We start from the raw sequence: 22,031 nt of genomic DNA, 5'->3' as shown, positions 1-22,031 counted from the left end.
CTGTATATAAAACTGCAAATTTCTCTCCTATCCATTCCAAGAACAGCGTATTTTTAAAATACATAAAAGACAAAAAAAGACAACTTTCAAAGCTGTCTTGCTTGTGACTTTTCCTTGACTGCTGTAGGAATTACTTTCTAAAATCACAGAATTATAAAGTTGAGATTTCAGTGGCTATCCAGTCTAATCCATACCTCAAAAAGTATCTCTTGTTAAGCTTACCCAATAAGGGGTCATCGTAAGTCTCTACTTAAAGATTTCCTATGAGAGGGAAGCTATTATAGTCCATTCTAATTTTAGAAGCTCTAACCAGGAAGCGTTCCCAAACATCAAACCTAAATTTGCCTCTCTGCAACTTCCATCCATTTCTCATTTCTACTGAAGCCAAAACAAAACACACAACTAATGCCCCTTCTACATGACAGCCCTACAAATACTTAATCTGCCACCATTCTTTTCTTCTCTAGAGTGAACATTACCAGTTCCTTCAACCAATGCTCATAAAGCACAAACCATCTTGTTTGTCCTCTAGCTTATGTGCTTCCTGAACTATGGTACTCAGAAATGAACACAATATACCAATAATAGCCTGCTCACTTCTTTATTTCTGAAAGTTATGCCAGCTTTTTTGGCAGTCATTTCACACTACTTATAATGAGCTTGTACTACACTAATATTCCCAAATCATTTTCAGATGAGCTAATATCTAACCAATCAATATCCTGACCTAGCCTCTCTTCTGGGCTGTCCTGCATCAACTGTGTAATTAGCACTCCCAAATTGATGTACAATCAACATCACAAACTCACTATGTCCAAAATAGATTTTATTCTTTCTCCTTGAACTTACTCCTCTTTCCAACATACCAATTTCTGTCAACAATCTATTTTTCAAATCCTTGAAATCATTATTGATTTCACCTTCCCTACTCCCCATATCTTACTGAATGTAAGCTCCTTCTCCACACCTGCAGTATCTCTCCCATTCTCTTCAGTCTTCCAGCTATCATCTATAGTAGCTTAACTGTCACCAGATCTTTCCATACTCAAGGATGTAGTTCATTTGAGCCAGGTAATTTCCTAAAGGGCAGGTAGGTGTTTACAATCTTCTTATATATATTTGTTATCAACTCTTTGAGAGTGGTGAGAATTGTCCCCAAAACTGAGACCAAGGTTCAAGCCCTCCTTCTTATACATATAACTGTGATCATCACTTCACCTCCCAAAGGTCCAGGGAACTTTCTAAGAATACAAGTTGAAGAGATGAGAAAGTTCTTCAGCAGTCCCCTATATCAGGGGATCCTAAATCCATTTATAATCCTTAACACCTCCCAGTTGGCCATTTTCACTTTATTCTTTCAAACCCAAAGGTCAACACCCTTGGGAGGGAAAACAGAAACTATAAGGAACAGCTGGAACAACTATTATTAGCTTTCTCATTATCACTGTAACATCCTCCCCCAAGCAGAGAGGGATCTTACCCCTTCTACCTTCAATCCTCTTCCTCATCAGTCTATATTCATTCTGTCTATGGGCATACTTGGTATTTTTCCAAGACCATATTATGATTTTGTATATACTATTACCCTGCTCTTGCTTCCATATTATTTACATTCCTTTCTAAAATCCAAGTTAAGGTATTACAGTTCCTAAGGATCCAAACTGGTCTCTTCAGACAACTCCTGTTTTTCTTCTTGTTAGGATTATTTTCTTTTGTGTTAATACAATTATCTCAGGGTGCAGGGATGTGGCACCCTGGAAAATCCAAGTAAATTTTTTTAATCCTTCCTTTATATAAGAGAAAAAGTCTAAATTCTTTTTTCATTCATGGGGTGTTCATAGTATCTTATTATAAATGAGTTAAGTCTTTGGTCATAAGCTATAGATACATTAATATTTCTAGCCTTTGTATATTGGCTATCACATTCTTTTAGTAAACTTTTTACTTATTTTAACTTTAAAAAAGAAATTATAAATATTTATGGTATCAAAAGATAAAATGTTGGTATTGTATAATACTTTATATATGTTTTATGCATTTCCAAGTTTCTAAACTTATTTGTGTCATTTGCTGGCCTTTCTTTATGTGTCATCTATGACTGCTGCAAAACTCTCCCCAAAAATTGCCATTTAATTTCTTCTGCCAACCCTCAATATAGTGAAATCATGATAGAGAAAATTACCATGTGGAAGGAAAACCTGTAATTTCATTTTCACCATGTCTAAAGGACTAATTTCCCGAATATTATTTTAATCAATAGAATTATTTCCTTCTACTTTGAAATCTGTTTTTATTATTCATTATCTTAAGGGTAGCTAATTTTCTTTCCATCTATCACAAACTGAGGATGAAACAATTTCCATAGAAGGATTCTTTAATTCTCAGCTCTGCTTTTGGAATTCAAAAAAAAGTGTTTCCGGGATTGTCTAGATAAATGAGGTCATCTCTACTATGGCATGCCTTTGTGCCAATCTTGCAATCAATTTCCCAAAAGTCTCACGTATTATTACACTTTCTAGGTCTATCAGTAAGCTAAGATGTCAAAATTGCCCATTTCTCTCTCCATTTAATCTTTATTCAAAATTCTCTCCATCAGCTCTGGCCGGATTTCCTTATGAGGAGATTTTTCAACAGTTTCAATGACAAGAGTAAAGTACTTGAACTATTATTTTTCTCCCTCTAAAAATGAGGGGATCAAATGTCATTATAATAGTTAATTGTATGTCCAGTCTTCCTTTGCCATATACCTGAGGAAAAGTAGTAGGTAACTGCTGAGTTAAATACACTAAAATAACAAGCATATTCAATATCACTCCAAATTTAATTTTTACACTACTTAAATTTTCTGTTTTCATCTATATGATTTATAGGCCTCATAGCCTTTATAAGTTAGACACTTTAAACACTAAAAATAACATGGAAATATTAAAATTACTAAAAATAAAGCTATGTTATAGCAAAAGGGGGAAAAAGTCAATTTTCAAAAAGGAAAGAATATTATTAGGAACAACTAGTCAACTGTAGATCACCTATGCTACTATTCTATATTTATACTTGATAAATCTTACTTTCAGTTTTTTGCTGACACTATCATTTACTACTTTACTGTTTTGCTGATAAGTCACCATCCCTTATATTCACATTACATCCTATAATCCAAGAAAAAGAAAGGGAAGTCTTTTTAAAACTAAAAAGCATCATCTTCTTTCATTCCCCAAAAGGCAAAACACAGAAAAATGTTTAAAACACAATGCACAAGCTTGCCATGGCTGGCATTTTGCATGAATCTGATAAGTGATGCTCATTACTAGCAATGGAACTTAAGAACAGAAAGGCAAGATTAAAGCTAAACAACAAAACAGTTTAGAGTCACAGCTTTATAGGGTAGTAGCTTCATTACTTTGTGTGGAATGCGGCAAATCTTCTACATACCTCCAATCAATTATAAAGAAAAACAGTCCACAACAAAATAAATTCCAGGACTATTCCTCACTTTGAATTATTCATACTTCTGTTCATTTTTTTTAGAATGCACATCCAGTTCCTAATATGAAACTGTATTCTTAAAATAGTTTGCTTCAAAAATTAATCCAAGGTAGAATTTTTAAAAGGAACCTACAGTGGCAATTTCTCATTTAAATTAAAATAAAGTAAGCAGATCTCATTCCCTTTTGCTCACAGAAGACACTCTATAAATGTTAGCTGCTATAATTATTAGTAGTAGTAGTATTGTTGTTGTGAACAAGGCAAATTGAAAATGTCTGGTCTGCTTGCCTTATTTTAAACAGATACAAAGGAATTATGTTTAAATTTCCAATAAATAAAATCCCACAACACTCAGAGAATCAGGCAAATCAAGCAAATCAAATGCTGGGCTGCCTGACTTATTTTAAGTAGATTCACAGGAAATATATTTTTAATTTATAGTAAGATTTAGAGAGATTATTTTAGATTGGTTACATAAGGAATGAGCATTAGACTAGAAAGAAGACCTAGGTTCAGGTCCCCACTCTGCCAACCTAGATAAGGGTCAAAGCTTCCTTCTCTTGAAAGAAAGGGGAATAAAGGAGGGAATATGCATTTATTACTTATTATGTGCCAGGTACTATGATAAGTACTTTACAAATAAATACTATTGATCCTCACAACCATTAGAGATTGGTGTTATTATTTTCTACATGTCACAGTTAAGAAAACTGAGGCAAACAGAGGTTATATGATTTGTTCAGGGTCACACAGCTAGATTTGAACCCAGGTCTTCCTGATTCCAAGCCTGGCATCCAATTCGCTGTGCCACCTACTTGCCTCTAAAGTAAGTTAAATGATTTCTAATGAGCTAAAGTTCTATTAATCTTATGAAACTAGTCACATGCAAAAGGTATGTTAAGAAATTTAAGAGTGAAAACAAACACATAGAAAAGAATTTATTTTAAGTCATAATATTAGCATAATAAAAAATATGATCAACTAAGACATCTTGGTTGATCAAGAAAGTCTGAAAAATAAACATACATATTGCTGTTTTTCAAATCAATCATTTATTCTTCCTCCTTCCCTTCCAAGACAGTTCACAATAATCCTTTTACTTTTTTTTTAAAGAAAATCTAGCTGTCAATTTACCTCAGATTAAACAGAACTCAAATATAAATTCTAAAGAGTTTACAGAAAATTCGCCCACACAATCTAAAAGTAATCTCAAATTCAAGTGAGGTTTTAACCTCCAGACTGAGATAGTAACAAAATAATGACCAGCAAGCAGCTGTTCTTTCTCATTAAGTGTTTACAGAAGTCACCGCTTAATTCCAATTTTCCTCTTAAAATAATCTATTTCAAATCAATTAATTTTAGTCAGTAATTTCAAAACATACCTGAAAAATTAAATAATCTCCTAGATATATGAAGCATTTGCTATATCCTTAAAACCTTTTACATAACTTTAAAAAAAAAGGCAAAAGAGAAAACTTTATATAAATTTCTTCAACAATTTAACACATGAAGAGGTGTTGAAAAATGAATTGTTTCAAAGATTATCCAGAAGTCACTGAATATCTAAGAGACATTTAGGCAGCTCAGAACCCATATTGGCTTTACAAAAGTCTTGATACAGGAAGACCTGCCCGGTGGTCCAGGATCAGGATGCCAAAGACCCACCCACATCTACTGATCTATCTAGTGAAAAAGTCTATCATTCGCACATCAAAATTCTCTGGAATTTCCATAAATCCAAAAAAAGGATCTGAACAGGTACCTGGAATCTCAGACCCTGAAGATAGCTCTAGGTATAAGGCTATTGAGGATAACAGCCTTATTGTCTAAAGGTGGATAGAGATCTAAAGGATGGCTTATCTTAATCACATCATTTTGAAAAAAAAAGCAATAGGAAGGAACTAAGAATAAGATTATCTCTCCCTGTTTCATGCCAATCCTCCTCTGATTGAATAAAATAATCAATTGAATGAATAAGCAAAAAGCTCATCCAAACAGTTTAAGACACCATACCTGCAAAAGCCCACCATATCTCAAGATATGTTTCGGAATATGTTTTGTTTAATTAGTATTTATACTGCATCAAGTCTAATCTGGTGCCTTAGCAATAGAAAAAAAATCAGCCTTTCATAAAATTTCTATATAAACAACTTTTTATAATTTATAGTATAACAAAAAAACCCATGCCAAGTGCAAGAGTAGTTTACTTACAAAAAGGTGTATTAGTAATACTTACCCATCTCTTCCCTTACTGACAATTTTTACTTCAAAATAATAAATCCCACAAGCTGCTGGTATAGGATGTGTGGCGCGAACTGAGGCTGCATCTTTTGGAGTTTTACCATGACCTACAAATGATACAAAAAGAAAAAGCATCAGGCAAAAATCTAAATACATAAACAAAACATGAAAAAATATGCATGTCAGAAGGACAGGTATAATTCTAACCCTGTCATCTCAAAACAACTAAAGATTTAATGAGGCATATTATGTTAATGACAAATCCTATTCATAAAATTGCAGAGTAAATTTAAGAACTCTTTCTAGATTAATGCCACATATTTAAAGATTTTTTTAAAAACCTGAAAAGACTTATATGAACTGAAGCAAAGTGAAGGGAGCAGAACCAGAAATACAAGTAACAGCAATATTGTAATTAGTAGTTAGTTAGTTAGTAGTAGTTAAAGTTAGTCAACTATAAAAGTAGTAGTTAGTCAACTATAAAAGACTGGATAATTCTGATCAATACAATGATTCACTGCAATTCCAAAGGACTCAATATAAAATAGTATACATCTCCAGATAAAGAACTGATGGATTCAGGGTGCAGATTGAAGCTTTCTCACCTTTATTTTTCTTCCACTTCCCCAGAAGATAGCTAATGATAGAAATGTTTTACATAACTACACATATATATACAGAGTTTTTCTTGCCTTCTCAATGAGTGAGGGAGGGGTGGAGAGAGAGGGAAAGAATTTGGAAGTGAAAATTTAAAAAAAAAAAAAATTTTAATGCTTCTTGGAGGCAGTTGAGTGGCTCAGTGGATCGGAAGCCAGCCCTAGAGACAGGAGGTCCTAGGTTCAAATTTGGCCTCAGACACTTCCCTGCTGTGTGCTGTGTGACAAATACCTTGTTTTGTGCCTCACTTGATAATCATTAAAACCCAAAGCTCTCTATTGTTCCACCTTTTAGGGAATCTTGTACAATTGCAACAAGGGCTTTTAAGATGATATATTGTTCTAACAAATGAAACACTGCTTTATAGAGAGCTAACAATTAACACAGTGAGATCTTGTATCTTTACCCACGTAGCTGTAAAAAAAAAAAAAAAAAGGCTTGCCCCCTCTCCTAAAAGTTCACCAAGGCAACATCAGTCACAGTGCTTAGAGATACAAAGTTGACAAAAAATAGTCACTTTCCCTTGAGGAACTTTCCACCCAACTGGAAGGATAATACACAAATAAGTATGATACAAGGATAAATGTAACAAGAAGAAATACAAAGTGCTATCTATGACAAACTTGAGGAAGCCTACCATTACTTTCAACCCCCTCTGTGAAAGAGGTACAGTGGATGATCAGGAAAGTTTCACAGAAAAGATCGCAACTGAGATGATTCATAAAGGAAAAGGCTTTCAAAAGCAGGTGTGGAAGGTATATATTTTCAGAAAAGAGATCTAGATCAAGAAACAGACAGCAGTCCAATCTATCTAAAATATAAAAGGGCTAATATAAAAAAAAAGAAAGAAAGACTAGAAAGGAGGGGGAGAGAGACAAAATTCACAAAATCAGAGAGGGAGAGGGGAGGGGAAAAAGGGAGAGGGGGCGGGAGGGAGGGAAGGAGGGAGAGAGAGAGAGAGAGAGAGAGAGAGAGAGAGAGAGAGAGAGAGAGAGAGAGAGAGAGAGAGAGAGAGAGAGAGAGAGACTGATTGAGATTATCTCCCCCATTAGATTAGAATAGAAATTCCTTGTCAAGAAGGACCATTTCATTCACTGTATCCACAGGACCTGGCACACAGTAGGTCTTAATGAATAGGAAAGTCTCAGTGAGTAGGCCTGGCAATAAACATTTATATTTTGACCAAGACCAAAAGGGTGATCAAATTTCAGCCACATCAACCCTCAAAGATCAGGGTGCTGAGAGATTACAATCTGTGCCCAGAGGGAAGAAGCCAGGACTCAAGTAGAGAATGGAATAAGAAAGGAAAGCCTGGGGGGCAGCTGGGTAGCTCAGTGGATTGAGAGCCAGGCCTAGAGACAGAAGGAACCTAGGTTCAAATCCTGCCTCAGACACTTCCCAGCTGTGTGACCCTGGGCAAGTCACTTGACCCCCATTGCCTACCCTTACCACTCTTCCACTTATAAGTCAATACACAGAAGTTAAGGGTTTAAAATTATAAAAAATTTAAAAAAAAAAGACAGAAAGAAAGGAAAGCCTGTAGGCAGATCATCTAGATTTTTACATGATCAATGTGTGTGTGGGGGGGGGGGGAGGGGGGAAGCTACAGTATTTGACAAATGACTGGATATCAAAGGAAGGAAAGTCTCAGAAATATCCCCAAAATTCTGAGTCTAAGTAAAATGCTTAAATTATAAATAGCTGAACTAATTCTCTATAATCCCCAAAATGATTGTTTCCATTTATTGTTTCCGTATTCTAGTAAGGTATGTTTTACTCAATGTGAATTCATGTGTGTCATTATTCCTTCAGTCATTTTCTTAAAATACCATCAGGGGCATCTAGAATGCTGCTTCTTAAAAGTATGATTTTTAAAATACCACTTGCTTTTTTGTCAAAGTTTGCCTATCATATGAAATACACATATACATACACACAAAAAAATACTCTGACACATAATAAAAAGATCAAAGTAAAGAAAATCACATGTGGCTATGGATACTTTAATAAGACTAACTTATTAATATATATGTATTTATATATGTTATATATATATTCAACCACCAAATTGTTTTGCTTATACCTACAATACAAATAAGCAACATTTCTACATGCTCGGTCTAGAAGACATTTAATAAACTCTGCCTCTTCTTTCTATTACCTGTTAGGTTTCCATGGAAATGTGTCTGTAGGAGAAATCTAAGAATATCTGCTGCAAGCAGATGCTTATGTTCTCTTAGTCTAGAGATCAACAGTAAAGGGTATTGTCAATATAGGTTTATCAAAAGATCAATTTAACTTCTCTAGAATGTTGGTTTTACACACTAAGGTAAGCAAGAAAATTAGTACAGAAAAAAAAAGTCCAAAACAAATCTTTTTTAAAAAACACCTTTAGTTGACTTTAAAACCAAGCAAGAGTTAGAGAAAATTACAAAATGTAAATTAAATGGTTTTAATTATATTAAACTAAAAAGCTTTTGTACAAACAAAAACAATGTAGTCAAAATCAGAAGGGAAACAACAAATTGGGAAAAAATCTTTATAACGAAAAACTCTAACAGGGGTCTAATTACTCAAATATACAAGGAGTTAAAGCAATTGTATAAAAGATCAAGCCATTCCCCAATTGATAAATGGGCAAGAGACATGAATAGGCAATTTTCAGGTAAAGAAATCAAAAGTATCAGTAAGCACATGAGAGAGTGTTCTAAATCTCTAATAATTAGAGAAATGCAAATCAAAACAACTCTGAGGTACCACCTCACACCTAGCAGATTGGCTAAAATGAAAGAAGGGGAGAGTAATGAATGCTGGAGGGGATGTGGCAAAATTGGGATATTGATGCATTGCTGGTGGAGTTGTGAACTGATCCAATCATTCTGGCTGGCAATTTGGAATCATGCTCAAAGGGCTATAAAAAAAATGCCTGAACGCATGGGTCGGGGTGGACATGATTGGGGGTGTGGACTCGAAACTACCACACCAATGCAACTACCAACAATTTGGAAATTGGTCTTGATCAAGGACACATGACAAAACTAGTGGAAATGCGCATCGGCCATGCGCATGGGGGGGCGCGGGGGAGGGGGGGGTTGAAGGGGAAAGGAGGAGCATGAATCATGTAACCATGTTAAAAATGAATATTGGGGGCAGCTGGGTAGCTCAGAGGATTGAGAGCCAGGCCTAGAGATGGGAGGTCCTAGGTTCAAATCTGGCCTCAGACACTTCCCAGCTGTGTGACCCTGGGCAAGTCATTTGACCCCCATTGCCTACCCTTACCACTCTTCTGCCTTGGAGCCAATACACAGTATTGACTCCAAGACGGAAGGTAAGGGTTTAAAAAAAAAATGAATATTAATAAATGTTAAAAAAAAATAAATAAACAATGACAAAAAAAAATGCCTGCCCTTTGATCCAGTCATACCATTGTTGGGTTTGTACCCCAAAGAGATCATAAATAAACAGACTTGTATGAAAATATTTATAGCTGTGCTTTTTGTGGTGGCAAAAAACTGGAAAAGGAGGGTATCTCCTTCAATTGGGGAATGGCTGAACAAATTATGGTATATGCTGGTGATGGAATACTATTGTGCTAAAAGGAATAATAAACTAGAGGAGTTCCAGGTGAACTGGAAAGACCTCCAGGAACAGATGCAGAGCGAAAGGAGCAGATCCAGGAGAACATTGTACACAGAGGCTGATATACTATGGTAAAATTGGATGCAATGGACTTCTGTACCAGCAGCAATGCAATGACCCAGGACAGCTCTGAGGGATTTATGGTAATGAACGCTACCCACATTCAGAGGAAGGACTGCAGGAGAGGAAACATATAAGAAAAACAACTGCTTGAACACATGGGTTGGGGTGGACATGATTGGGGATGTAGACTCAAAACTACCACACCAATGCAATTATCAACAATTTGGAAATAGGTCTTGATCAAAGACACATGACAAAACCAGTGGAAATGTGCGTTGGCCATGGGTGGGGGGAGTGAGGGGGATGAAGGGGAAAGTAGGAGCATGAATCATGTAACCATGTTAAAAATGAATATTAATAAATGTTTAAATTAAAATAAAAAAAAAAACACCTTTAGTTATTTGCGTATAATACCAGTCATTTTTTAATACTATAAGCATGTTTTTTTTATTTGACTGCATATCTTGCTTGACTTCCTATTATTCAGCAAAACATCTTTTCTGTGAAGATATGTTGCATTTTCTGGAGAAAAAAAAATCTAGGCTAATTTCATAAATATTTTGAAAAGTAATATCTTTAGGAAAGCCTTAAAGGGGAATAAAAATAACTAGAGAGCACAATTAAACTGAACTTTTTCTACATTTGACTTTTCAGAGAGGAGGGATTCAAAAAGCAGCAAAGCATTTAGCTAAGAAAACCATTTCTAAGGTTTTTCTGTACACAAGATCTGTACAAAGACCAATCTAAATTTTCTTGGTCGACAATTCTGTACAATTAAAAATTATATTTTGAATGATAATGTTAAGGTACTGGAAAATACAGAATCTTAAAAAAATACCCATACTAGATTTTCTAAGGTTTGTTATTTTTTAAATAAGATGAAAATTAAAATATTTTTCAATCTAATCCTTAATCAGAAAAACTCATTTAAACTCCACTCCCAGAATTTTAATTTAGTAAAACATTATTATTTATTTATAAGTATACAAAATTTTTAATTCACAGATAAAAATGAAGTCTCATACCAATTAGATTATACTTAAGATTTTTAATGCCATAGGTCCTATTTCTAAGAATATTTACCAATTATTATCTTAAATACTGTACCCAATAAAAACTACCATGCTACAAAAAGTTTAACATTTTTAAACTAGAGTTAAATGGTACAATAGTTTCGTTTCTCAAAATTCATAAAACAACAATATATTTTTTATTTTTTAAAACTCTTACCTTCCATCTTAGAATTGATACTGTGTATTGGCTCTAAGGAAGAAGAGTGGTAAGGGCTGGGCAATTGGGGCTAACTGACTTGCCCAGTATCACACAACTGATTCTAAGATAGAAGGTAAAGGAGGGAGGGAGAGAGGGAGGAAGGAACCTGCAATCTAGAGAAAAGACAACTTGTACATAAAGAAATACCTACTTAAATGGATAACAAATGGATGTGAGAGTAGGGGGGGTAACATCAGCAGGGAAAAGTGGGGGAAGGGGGGGCTGGAAATGTTCCCCAAAGAAGTCACATATGTAGACAATTGGTCTCAGTAGGACAGGCAGGCTTCTGCATAGTGGACAGGAGTGAAAATAGGAAATAATGTCTAGGAATCTTGAAATGAAGAGAAGGGGGAAAGAACTCATGATAAATGGTCTATTTTCTGAGTAAATAAGAGGCCAAGTACACCCTATGAAGAGAGTAGGGGGGGGGGTGAGTAGGAAGTATGAGCCCAAAAGGAAACTAGAGGTGAGAAAGAAGGGCATTTCAGGTATGGAAGACAGTTTACTACGAGCCCCACAGCACTTTCCCACCATTCTAAACTATTTTCTCCTCCCTAAGTCTAGAGTGCTCAGGAGAGGGGGAGAGAGTCCCCACTGATTGGGAGGGTGGAATCATGAACTCATCAACCAATAAGAGAGACATTTCACAGACTGTACTCATCTATGGCTTCTCCACCCCCCCCCCCCAGTCAAGTACCTTTGGTCCTTTCTACCCACTCCACTTTCAGCTTTCTTGTGTGTTTTCTTCCCTCATTAGATTGCAAACTCCTTGATGGCAAGGATTGTCTTTTCCATATTTGTTTTCCCTGTGCTTTGCACAAAGCCTGGTGCATAATAGGAAATAATAAATGTTTACTGACTACTGATCCTCACAAAAACACTGTGAGGTAGGTTCTATCATGGTTCAACTCCATATGAGTTGAAACTGAGGCAAACATTTTAAGGGGACTTGCCCAGGGTCACCAGCTATTAAGTATCTAAGGATGCATCTGAACCCATGTTCCTGCTAGGCCAAGTCTTTCTTTTACTGGTGCTACCTAACTGGTAGGGTGCTTTAGAACATACAAGGATGTTCCCTCAAACTCCTTATTTCCTAATTCCTCAATCTCTTTTAATCCCATAATCACCAACTAACTTCCTTCATTCCATTTCAGCCACACAAAGGGACAGTTACATTGTGGATCTCGCATTACTCACTGTCAACATGGAATCTAAGAGAACCCCAAGTTTAGTCAGCTTGAAAGATGGAGACCCCAAAGCTTGCCCTTTGTTCACTGAGAATCCACCCTGAAGGGAATCTCAGACCAGCATTTTCATACTGAATAATAGACCTTAAGATATTTAGTGGCTTTAGCTAGGTGGAGTTAACAGATTTTAATCAAATCCTTAATATTCTTTTGTCCCAGTGCCTACTCCCTCAAAATCAGGCAGTTCAGACCAACACCTGGGCAGGGACCATCCTTTTTAATATCCCATAGTAAGCAGTCCATTCCCTTACACCCTTAGCCTCTGGCTATGGTTTCTTTCCCAAGCCGGTCAGCTAGTTTGAACACTCCCATTTCCTGGTAGCCATGGTAATGTCAATCAATCATATTTCCCAGTCCCTAGGTTCCCCAAAAGGTATATAAGTTGCCCAAATTCTTTTGTCCTTTGGAACTAGATATGTCACTTAGCACTGTGTCACTCCCAGGGGTATTGTCCCCAGAGTTCCAGGGTGTAGACCCTGTAAAGGTAGCGGTGCTGGGTTATGAGTAAAGGGCTAAATATTGGACTTATCCCTTTCCTGATTAAAGACTTGGTTTCTCTGACTACTAACTAGTTCTGTGTTATTTCCAAATTAACACCATAAACGTTCTATCTCCTTAATAAAAAAAATTATAACAATGATCTAACAATAACCTTCTATCATTCCATTATTTATTTCCCAGTGCCTAATCCCCCCTAAATCTATTAATTAGCCTAAATAGGACCTTTCAGTATCTTCTTAGGCCACAAACCTTGAAAGTGGTTTCATTTTCCTCCCCAATCTTAACCAAGTAAACTCCACTCTATCCCCTTCTCTTTTATCTCCTTTATCCTATCATAGCTTAATTCTATCCAGAGATCTGGATTACTCCTACCATCTACTCCCAAGGCTGAAATGAGGTAGAAGGAATCACATAACCATGCTGTCTAAGTACACTATAATAGACATTTTTATCCAACTTCAATCACACCTTCACAAGGCCGATTGTTTTATTCTTTCCTAGTCTCCTAAAGCTCAGGCACCTTGGTGCTTAGATAAGAGTGTTAAGAGTCTGAAAGTTTGCGGTTTAGGGGTTGGGTTGTGTCTTCAACTCTTCATGACCCCATTTGGAGTTTTCTTGGTAAAGATACTGGAGTGGTTTGCTCTTTCCTTCTCCAGCTCATTTTACAGATGAGAAACAGAGGCAAACAGGATTAAGTGATTTGCTCAGGGTCACACATTGAGAATTTGAAGCCTGATCTGAACTCATGAAGATGAGACTTCCTGACTCCAAGCCCATTGTTCTAACCACTTCTAATGCCTAGCTGCCTGCAGAGTTTGGAAGACCAGAATTCAAATTTAGCCTCAGACACTTATAGCTGTATGACCCAAAACAAGTCACTTAACCTGTTTGCCTCAGTTCCTAATCTGTAAAATAAGCTAGAGAAGGAAACTGTAAATATATTTTTTGCCAAGGGGAAAAAAAAAAAGAAATAGGGTTACAAAGAGTTGGGCACCACTGAAAAATTCCCTAACTCATTCTACACAAAAATCTATTTCAAACCTTATCTTCTCAAGCATTCCACACTTCCTAACCACCCCCTACTCTCTTGGTTGGGTGTACTTGGCCTCTTATTTCACTCAGAAATTAAGACCATTTATCATGAGTTCTTTACCCCCTCTTCATTTCAAAACCCCTAGACATTATTCCCAACATTCGCTCCTCCCCACCTAAAGGAAGTGTGAGCCTGCCTGTCTTACATATGAATAGGCCAGGCAAAAAGTTCTAAAGATCACCTGCTTCTGTATTCTACAGTTCTACAGCAGATGGTCCCCTCAATCATTCCCTTGATCTATCTTCAACTTCTATCTACTGATTCCTTCCCTACTGCTGTCAAACATGCTCAAGTCACTTGTGTACTAAAAAAACCTTCATCATGGGCTACTAGCCCCTCAATTTATTATTCTAATTTGAACACATTCATAGATTTTACCAGATTGTCAAAACAGGCCAATGGCATAAAAAAGTTTCAGAATCTATGCTCTAAATTCTCAGTAGCCTCAATCAGTTCACTCATCTGTTTATCTAGCTCCTTCTCTCCCCAAGCTCCACATCAGCAATTACCCACTGGACATGTCCAAAACAGAACTCATTATTTTTCCTTAGTTCTGGCCCTAACAGCTGGATCATTGCAATGGTCTCTTAATTAGACTTCCTGCTTCAAGTTACTTTACTAACCATCCCCCACTACATAAAATTGCCAAAGTGCTTTTCCTGAAGTCCAAATCTGACTATAAGACTCCCCTCCTCTATAAATAGCTTCCTCCTAATTCTAAAATCAATAATAAATTCTCCTGTCTGGTTTTTTAAATCTTCCCTAGTGACTGTGTAATTCCTCCTCCCTGTCCTCCCACCTTCAATCTAGTCCAACTGGCCTTCTCTGTTACTCACACAGAGAACCTTCTCTAGTCTCTCTGCCTTTTGCACTTGTGTCTGATGCTTTCTCCTCACCTTTAACTCATGAAATCCTTCTCTTCCTTCAAGTGGCAACTCAAGTACCATGTGATGTCCAACTTGATCCCAACTATTAATGCCATCTCTCTCTATCTTGTTTTTATTGTAACTCTTCATATCCATCTTTATTATCACTGTATTTATTCTGTATATATTCATATGTTCTTGTCTCTTGCCCCCAAAAGAATGTAAGTTCCTTGAGAATGGAGGATGTTTCATTTTAAATATTCTTTGTAGTTATATCCCTAACACCTTGCACAATTGTTGGCACAGAGTAGACACTTACTGCTAGCTGACTGATGGAAAATGTAGTGCTGTGTACAAGGAACAATGAGAAGGCCAGTTTGTGTGCACCATACCAGGTGTGAAAAGGGATGTGTAATAAAGTTAGAAACGTAGGTTAGGGCCAAGCTGTGAAAAGCATTAAGTATCAAGCAGAAGAGTTTGTAGTTTAATCTAGGGCAATAAGGAGCCTAAAGTTTATTAAAAAGCAAAGTAACATGATCAGAAATATGCTTAGGAAAATAGCTTTGGTGGTTTAATATGCTAATTCTGATAAGGTCTTTTACAAGCATGAGGAAAAAAACAGTGTACCAAACTATTCTGTCCAACCTGTTAGCTTGTTCCTCTACCTTTTTATCCACTAGAAGGTAATATAACATTAAAATATTAGCACTGGTCCACATACTTCCACACACATTCAGTATAACCTCTAGATTAAGATGTTATCACCTCAGAAAACTATGTAGATCCTGTTGAAAGCCAGATATCTCAATTTCACAACTGAAAATTTTAAGTGGGAATCAATAAATCGGCTAGGAGGTAAAGTAGGCAATGCAGCAAAGGACTACATTATTTAGATGGATTAGCTAAATCACTCAGCAATTTTTAAGACGGAAAAATTCTAATAAAATGTGTTTGTTATACTTTAATGCCAAAGTGCTCAAGCTCTAAACAGGCTTGAAAACTACTAACTAGTTAGAAATATATAAACAAACTGGTCAGGGCACTAAAAGAATTTGGTGCAGTTTTACAATTTTAAGATTGCTATATTTATAATGCCTCCTCTCATCTTAAACACAGACCTATAAAAGGATCTTGAACTCCCTAGATATGTGCCAAATGCTGCAGTAAAGCTTGCCCTGAATCTGATTCCAAAACCTGAGCTAAAAATAAACAAGAAGATCTGGTGAAGGGTCACATAGGGCTTGGAAGTGGTAGAGCAGCATTTGTCTTTGATGAGTACCAGTTAACAGATGCGATCGGAGACATCCAGATGAAGCCTCACTCCTACTTCTCCTCATCCCACTTACTCAAGATAAAATGCGGATGATTTTAATTGTTATTAATTTAGGACTAATGCATTGCAAAGCATTAAGTCTTCTTTCAAATTTCCTTAAAAACCTTCCTTTTACTAAGAAAGAACTATTACTAGAAAAAACTACATCAATAATATTTGGTAAAAAGTCTTATTAATTTTATTCACTAAGAAAATCTTCCATTCTGCAACTTTAAAACATTTACAATTCAGCAGGGCAAACTTAAAAAATATAGGAAGAGATTAATATTTTAAATATTGAAATACCAATGGTTTGAGTTTTTTATTTAACAGTTCCACTCCACTTGTACTCTGTTTAGGAAGACAGAAGAGAAGTGTGTGCTACTTTTTCCAAAATACAGGGTTTTCTGGGGAAAAAAATTCTTAAATTTTAATGTTTTGGACTATATTATGGTCTGAGATCTATGACCAAATAAACACACAATGGCATTAAAATATAACTCAGTATTTCAGATTCAGGCATAATTCCAGTCAAATCATGTAATCTTCTAACAAACTGTTGTTCAGTCATATCCTAATCTTCATGTCCCCATTTGGTGTTTTCTTGGCCAAGATACTGGAGTGATTTGTCATTTACTTCTCCAGCTCATTTTACAGGTGAAGAATTGAAACAAGCACGGTTAAGTGACTTGCCCAGGGTCATATAGCTAATGTCTGAGGCCACATACATTTGAGTTCACCTAGCTACCCAACAAATTATACACTCCAACTGATAAAATAGATAGCCTACTTTCTAGTACCATTGATACAATGGTAAGACAGCTTTTGATCCTGCTTTTGTTACTATGGAACCTCAGAAATATTAGACTATTACTTTCTTAGGCCTGTGGTTTCTTAATCTGTAAAACAAGAGACTTGAACTAAATTACCTTTAAAATATTTAGAGCTAGAAGAACTCTATATTATTTCTTTTAGTTTCTCAAAATTCTCAACCTTCTCTCATAGAATAATCCCTCCCTACATTCCTATTTCCTATACTTTTGAACCCTCAAAGACAAGATTTGTTGCTGGATTAGTTTATTCTATTGTTTGGTGATGTAAGGAGTAAGCAGATGAAACCAGAAATATAATTGGGTAGATTAAGGAGAATGGTGGAAATACTGCAATAAAGAAGTAAAAATACTGAAGAAGTCCAGACCCCTTCCAGAGGAAAAACTTTCAAATATCCCACGGGTTATAAGATCATATCTGCCAATCTTCATTTTTACTTAACCCCAGAAGCCCTTGGATGCAGGAAGTCAACTCCCTCATGCCTGCCTAGATTTAAAACAAAAAGCTGATCTGAATTTTCTTTGATTGTAACATTTGGAGGCTTTAGTCATACTCTCTTATGAAATACTCTGAACTATTGTGAAATTCTGAACTAGAATTTCAAATAGCAAACAGCAATTGGGGGTGGGGGGAAAAATCTCTAGGATATGACCTTCATCAAGATATGACATCCTCCAACTAGATATCAGTTTTAAAGTACTGATTATGTTTAAAACTAGTATGTTTACAAATCCTCTGCTAAACATTTTTCTTCTATTCAAGACTGAAAAGAAGCAACAATGTTTAAAAACAATTCTAAAAAAGTGTTACTAAATGACTGATTCAAATTCTATTTCAACTATGAGAGTCCTGTGTGCAATCTACTAAGGTAGTTTTGAAAAGTTATAAATTGAATTTTATTTTATATAGAAACTTTATTAAGGAATCTTTGTATCAGAACCTTTTGTAAATCAATTTACTGTCCACTTGCCTAATTTCAGATTTTCTTATGTAGAGATTTTTTTTAAACTGGACATATACATTCTATTACACATGTAATATCTGTAACTCTCATTTAAGTGTGCACATATACACATGTACATATACACATATATAAACATATTTACATGCGCCAAAAAGAGAGCTTTTCATAGATTCATTCACTTAACAAAATAGTTTTTTTTTCTAGTCATGGTGGTCCTTTGACCATGGACTGCAAGCATTTTAAACTACTAACTAATTTATCTAGCTCACCTAGTTGCAACTTAACTACATCTAAAGCAAATTTGCCAAAGAAGACTTCTTCCCATTCAATTCAGAAAAACTCATTCCACCTAGGTTTGGAAAGCATTAAAGTTAAAGGGCTAAAGGAGAAGTGATGGGAGAACAGCCTTAAGCCTTTAAGAAATATGTTCAGATGTCACTAAGTCTTTTCCATAAGAAATTTGCTCCATTATCTCCTAATATTCCCCAGGGTAGTTTTTGCCTATGTTCCCTCTGTGTGAAAATTTATTTTTCATAGTCCAGATTAATCTAAGCATACCCTGCCTAATACTATTTATAACCTGAAATCAATAATATATTAATAAGTTAGTAGTGAAGCCACTCCCATTTACCTTTCGACGTTTTGAAAGAAGTTGATTGGGCACCAGAATTACTTTTCAAAAAGGGAGTGGATGAAAAGTTAGAATCTCTTACCTTTTTAATCACACTATTATTTCTTGGCTAATCTATTAAACAAAACTAAAATCTTACATGAGATTTTAAGGGCATTTCTTTATTTTTTTAGTCATCTTATCCTAAAATGGATGTTAGAACACGCTATTGTGCATTCTGAAAAATATCAACTAACACTTTCCTTATGTAGGTAATATTTTTAGTCAATTATTCTTTAAACATTCCTATATTCAATTAGTTTTTATCTCCCCCCTTCTGTTTGAAACATTAAGGTAACACATACAAATCAAAAGTTCCAATCAAACTACAAGTAGGTAGTAACTTGAAAAACATGTTCTTAAAAAACAAAATTCCTTGAAAAGTGTGGGGAAAGTTTAAAGTTTTGCTAGATAAGATTAGTTGAAAATGAATTTTTTTTAATTTATCTGAAAGGTTAAATTCAACTCACAGCCTATCAAAACTATCACTAACTATAAATGTTATAAAGAGTTCGTTGAAATATAATAAACTTTAGGTTTAATTCTGATGGGAAAGAAGTTAGTCGTACTTCTCAAATAGCAAGTATAGGAATATTATGCATAGGTCATATTTCTACATATACACAACCTCAGTGGTTACTCACAACACTTGCAATGCAGGAGATTTTGGAAAAGAGTCCAGCATTGTTTGATATTAATCCTTCCTGTCATTTAAGGAATAATACTGTTTCCAAAGACGCATGCTCAATTCTTCCCTAAGAGAATAAAGGTCTTATGGATAGAATAAGGGAGCCACATGCTGGAAAAAAGGTGTGATTACATCTTTTGGAATTTAAAAACACGCAAAATTCTCTAAATGATAGGTGAAATTCTAGATAGCAATACTAGGTTAGGTCAAGTATAACTACATCTTTCAATATTTTTATCTGCATAAAGAGTATATTATCTCTAAAACTGTCCACAACACTTCTGCATCATCTATCCTCTTCTTTTGCTAGCAAGAGCAAAGTTGACTACTTTATACTTTACATTTTTATCAACCAGACTCAGCTATCACAAAAACAAGCAGAAGATGAAATAAGGGGGAGAAAGGATTTGAGTAAAAGAGGAAAAGGGAAGAAAATGGAGAGAGGATAGAAGAGAAGATTACAGCGAAAAAAACCAGACCAAATATCCAAATGTAATCGAAAGTGTTTTACATGTTGTTGACTTCCCAAATTGCACATAAAATATGCATTTTTCTGATTAATTTAAAAATAGCTATTAAAATTGACACAAAGAATTAAAACAATATTTATGTCTAACTTAAAAGAAGCAAAAGTCAATAAAAGTCTATAGGATCCTTTCTTCATCTTACAAAAAAGGAGGTCCAGACAAGCTACATATGACATCACAATCAATGATATATCCCAGATTAATACCTCAAATTAACTGACTCAGGTGGTTCTTTCTACTGCACCTCCCTAATGTATATTCTTCTACTTTTCCATTAACAAAATTTTTAATAGAAATGAAAATCTTTACCAAGTACACCTCAGTAAACTTTTTGGGAAGTTATATCAAAGATAAAGGCCACATCCAAACAGCATAAAATCACAGAAAATAGAAAATTAAAAGTTAAACAACTAACATTCTGAAATTTTTAATAACCTAATTATTATCTTAAACTGGCAATACTGCCTAGAAGAGTAGAAAGGAAAAAAAGGAAATACTCAGGAACATCAATTTTAATATATATAGGTCTTCTTAGTACCGCCAAATCTTGCTAGTTATATGCCTGTAGCAATTCTCCTTTACAATTAAACAGTAACTTATTTATCGAGGTGTGTCTCAAATTTCACCCAGTATACTTTAAGGATTTAACCACAAAGTTGTTTTTAAGCTCCACAATCATCTGACCAGGATTCCACCAAGACCCTGCTATCGCAGCCAATCAAAAAGAGGTTGTTTTGAATGTGAAAGCTCTAATTTCAGGTCTCAGGCCTAAAACAGGAGATTTGTTTCTAGACCTAAATTTTATTGTTAAATGGATTTTTTTAAGAAGTTGGATTAAGATATTTGATGTTAACTTTTCAGGAAATTTCAAGCCCTCTCCCTACACAATAAACAATTTTATACATAGCTATTTTTCAGAAAGCTTTGTTTTGAGGCACTGTCTCCTGACAGTTATACAGATCTTGTAAATTAAAACTACAATTGTAAAACAGCAGTATCAAGTGAAATATTCTTGTTTCCACAACCATACTGATATCAATATGAAAGTACTAATTATTTTAATGTTATTCCTTTTTCAGGTTTCAGTAGCCAAGATTTGTTTTTGTGGCTTCACCTTCTTGACACTTCCCTGTTGTGTCTGATGAAATATGTTGACTTCTAACTTGTGCCCTTGGTTCTTCCTTTTCTAAACAATTTCTGGCCTACTTTTGGGAACAATCTTCCACTAAATAAAAATATCCATCGCCTTCATGTTCCTGACCTCCTTAGATAAGTAATTATTTTTAATATTCTTATCCCCCCCACCAAAATAATTAAAGGGAGAATCCTAGGAGAACAATGTAACCAAACACTGAAGATATAAGTTTCCTCTACTTTAAGGGAGATCAGAAGAGTTTTGTCCTGACATTGTGGTAAAAATGTTTCCTTTATGGATCCTTTCAAGGTGTCCTATTACTGGTACGAAGATTTACTACACCTCTGCTCAGGATAATTATGCTTACTTTGCTTTCCCAGTACCTTGCTGTAGGAAGCCCCCACCTTCCTCGGTATCACCCCACCCCCCACCCCCGAATCTGAAACACTTCGAAAAGAACCAGGGGTGTCGGGGGGTGGGGGGCTTTAAAAACTAACACAAAAACACTGTAGTAGTATCAGGACTCTGGGTGGGAGGGAGATCGGACCCCAAAGCCAGTTACCTTTGTAATGGACCCGCAGGTTGTTCTGCGAGAGGCCGATGTAGCTGAACTTGTCCTTCGGACTCCACGACCGCGGCAGTGGCGTCTCCTGCTCGTCCACCGCCGGGTAGAGACGCTTGAGCCGCCGCTGAAGCTCCTTCTCCTGCTCGTTCAGGGCCGGGTCCCCGTGGGGGAAGGGGGCCGGGGCGTTGCTGCCCGATGCCGACGGCGGGGCTCCTCCGGCAGGGCTGGCAGCCGCCGAGATGCCGGGGGCCGGGGAGGCAGCGGCAGCGGCGGG

The 22,031-nt window shown here is 35.9% G+C and overlaps 1 protein-coding gene across 1 annotated transcript in view; it reads right to left on the bottom strand.

The window, feature by feature from the left end:
• Positions 1-22,031, bottom strand: part of RANBP9 (RAN binding protein 9) — a gene marked incomplete at its 5' end in the record, with an annotated part of 94,462 nt that extends 72,431 nt beyond the window's left edge. Inside the window, 2 exons of the mRNA XM_044683582.1 lie at positions 5,723-5,834; positions 21,755-22,031. Coding sequence (XP_044539517.1) covers positions 5,723-5,834; positions 21,755-22,031 — 389 coding nt within the window. The remainder of the gene's footprint in view (positions 1-5,722; positions 5,835-21,754) is intronic.

This window comes from Gracilinanus agilis, chromosome 1 (assembly GCF_016433145.1).
Source record: "Gracilinanus agilis isolate LMUSP501 chromosome 1, AgileGrace, whole genome shotgun sequence".
Taxonomy (NCBI): Eukaryota; Metazoa; Chordata; class Mammalia; order Didelphimorphia; family Didelphidae; genus Gracilinanus; species Gracilinanus agilis.
This window is presented reverse-complemented; position numbering and strand designations above follow the sequence as displayed.